Source organism: Micropterus dolomieu, linkage group LG02, assembly GCF_021292245.1.
Source record: "Micropterus dolomieu isolate WLL.071019.BEF.003 ecotype Adirondacks linkage group LG02, ASM2129224v1, whole genome shotgun sequence".
In the NCBI taxonomy this organism is placed as follows: Eukaryota; Metazoa; Chordata; class Actinopteri; order Centrarchiformes; family Centrarchidae; genus Micropterus; species Micropterus dolomieu.
In genome coordinates, this window is record NC_060151.1 from 32,887,667 (window position 1) to 32,889,924 (window position 2,258).

Sequence of the window (2,258 nt, forward strand, 5' to 3'; positions counted from 1 at the left end):
ACTGCAACGGCGAGTAATCCCATCCCTTCAGCACCTGTAATCCCACTACTGCAACGGCGAGTAATCCCATCCCTTCACCACCTGTAATCCCACTACTGTAACGGCGAGTAATCCCATCCCTTCACCACCTGTAATCCCACTACTGTAACGGCGAGTAATCCAATCCCTTCACCACCTGTAATCCCACTACTGTAACGGCGAGTAACCCTATCACTTCACCACCTGTAATCCCACTACTGTAACGGCGAGTAACCCTATCACTTCACCACCTGTAATCCCACTACTGTAACGGCGAGTAATCCTATCACTTCACCACCTGTAATCCCACTACTGTAACGGCGAGTAATCCGATTATCTGGTCACACTAACATGTGTTCAGAGTATTATAGGTGCGTTTATTTTAGGTACCAGTGTGTCCTGGGGCGTCTCCATGAGGGCAGTGTCTAGGCGGTGGGAGGGGTTCTGGGCGGGGCTAACAGGTGTAGGGGGCGGGGCTATAGAGGAGTTCTGTAGAGAGGACAACCTGAAAACCTGATCTGGATCTGGTTTCTCTCCTGGAACACAGACCACAAAATAAACATGAATAAATACAAGTCACATGATGGGGTTAGTGTGAAAAGGTGAGGAGCGCCGAGTCATTCATCTTCAGCGTGAGGGGAGCGGGCAGCCAGGGAGGCGTGGCCAATCTGACAGCTGGAGCAACTAGGGCTGTCACGGTGAAGTAATTTCCACTGTGGCAATATGTTAGGACTCAACAGCGCGGTATGATCGCATCTTTCATCAACGAAGTAATTTGGTGCCATACAGCTTCAGAGTTTTTAGTCGGGTCACGTACAGCCCATGGCGATCCATCCTTGAACCGTTACGGAGCTCGTCACGGGTGTGGAACTTATGTAGCACTCATTTATTAATTTAACACGCCCTGAAGTGTACAGTATGAACATTGCGGTTGTTGCGGTGATTGTCATCCTTCGCGTAAGGCTTGACCAATAGCGCGGTATTTCAATTTTGTGGTTATCGCGGCAGCCCTAGGAGCGACAAGGTGTGTTTGTGAGATCCTTAAAATGTCCAACAGCGCAGGGAGACGCTGCAGATCCAGGTACGCAGACAGAGCGTCACTCCGTCATATCTGCTGAAACCGTCTCTACATGCCGACACGGGGAATCAGCTGGGTTCCACATAAGCAGAGGCAAATGACCACATATGGAATATTGGCTCCGTCTTGCTGCGTGTGTCGTACTACGGAGCCGTTGGTAGAAAAAGAAGTTGAAAACAGTTCTGAACAGGAGCAAACCTGACGTTTTTGCTCCCGGGGATCTTTCTTTTATTGTTGTGATTTTTTCATTATGTGAAGCTTTGGCCACGTTTAACATGAACATCCAACACTGTAACAGCGTAACACCGTAGATGAGTCAGAAAATGTGGAAAAGCATAACAGACCTTCAGTGGGACGAGCTAATCAGGGAGTCGCACCTGAAATTACCTGGATAACTTACCTGCTTCATAGTCCAGGCCTCAGGGGGTGTGTGTGTGTGTGTGTGTGTGTGTGTGTGTGTGTGTGTGTGTGTGTGTGTGTGTGTGTGTGTGTGTGTGTGTGTGTGTTACCTAGGTGACAGAGGGTCTGGAAAGGCGACCAGAGGAACGGGTTGAGAGTTAAACTCCTCTGGAAACACTCGGCACCTTTAGCAACACGATCTGTCTTACTGCTCAGAGAGAGAGACAGGTGGGTCAGCAACAATAGTTACAGAGAGACAGGCGGGTCAGCAACGGCAGAGAGACAGGCGGGCAGAGAGACAGGCGGGTCAGCAACGGCAGAGAGACAGACGGGTCAGCAACGGCAGAGAGACAGACGGGTCAGCAACAATAGTTACAGAGAGACAGGCGGGCAGAGAGGCAGACGGGTCAGCAACAGCAGAGAGACAGGCGGGCAGAGAGACAGGCGGGTCAGCAACAGCAGAGAGACAGGCGGGCAGAGAGACAGGCGGGTCAGCAACGGCAGAGAGACAGGCGGGTCAGCAACGGCAGAGAGACAGGCGGGCAGAGAGACAGGCGGGTCAGCAACGGCAGAGAGACAGGCGGGCAGAGAGACAGGCGGGTCAGCAACGGCAGAGAGACAGACGGGCAGAGAGACGGACGGGTCAGCAACAGCAGAGAGACGGACGGGTCAGCAACAGCAGAGAGACGGACGGGTCAGCAACAGCAGAGAGACAGGCGGGTCAGCAACAGCAGAGAGACAGACGGGCAGAGAGACAGGCGGG

General features: G+C 52.4%; 1 protein-coding gene across 3 annotated transcripts in view; it reads right to left on the minus strand.

The window, feature by feature from the left end:
• Positions 1-2,258, minus strand: part of cdc27 (cell division cycle 27) — a 25,086-nt gene that overhangs the window by 17,812 nt on the left and 5,016 nt on the right. For all 3 annotated transcript variants that reach the window (XM_046040022.1, XM_046040002.1, XM_046040011.1), the window contains exons 5-6: positions 1,606-1,703; positions 409-554 (exon numbers count right to left, since the gene is read on the minus strand). In XM_046040022.1, the coding sequence (XP_045895978.1) occupies positions 409-554; positions 1,606-1,703 (244 nt within the window). The remainder of the gene's footprint in view (positions 1-408; positions 555-1,605; positions 1,704-2,258) is intronic.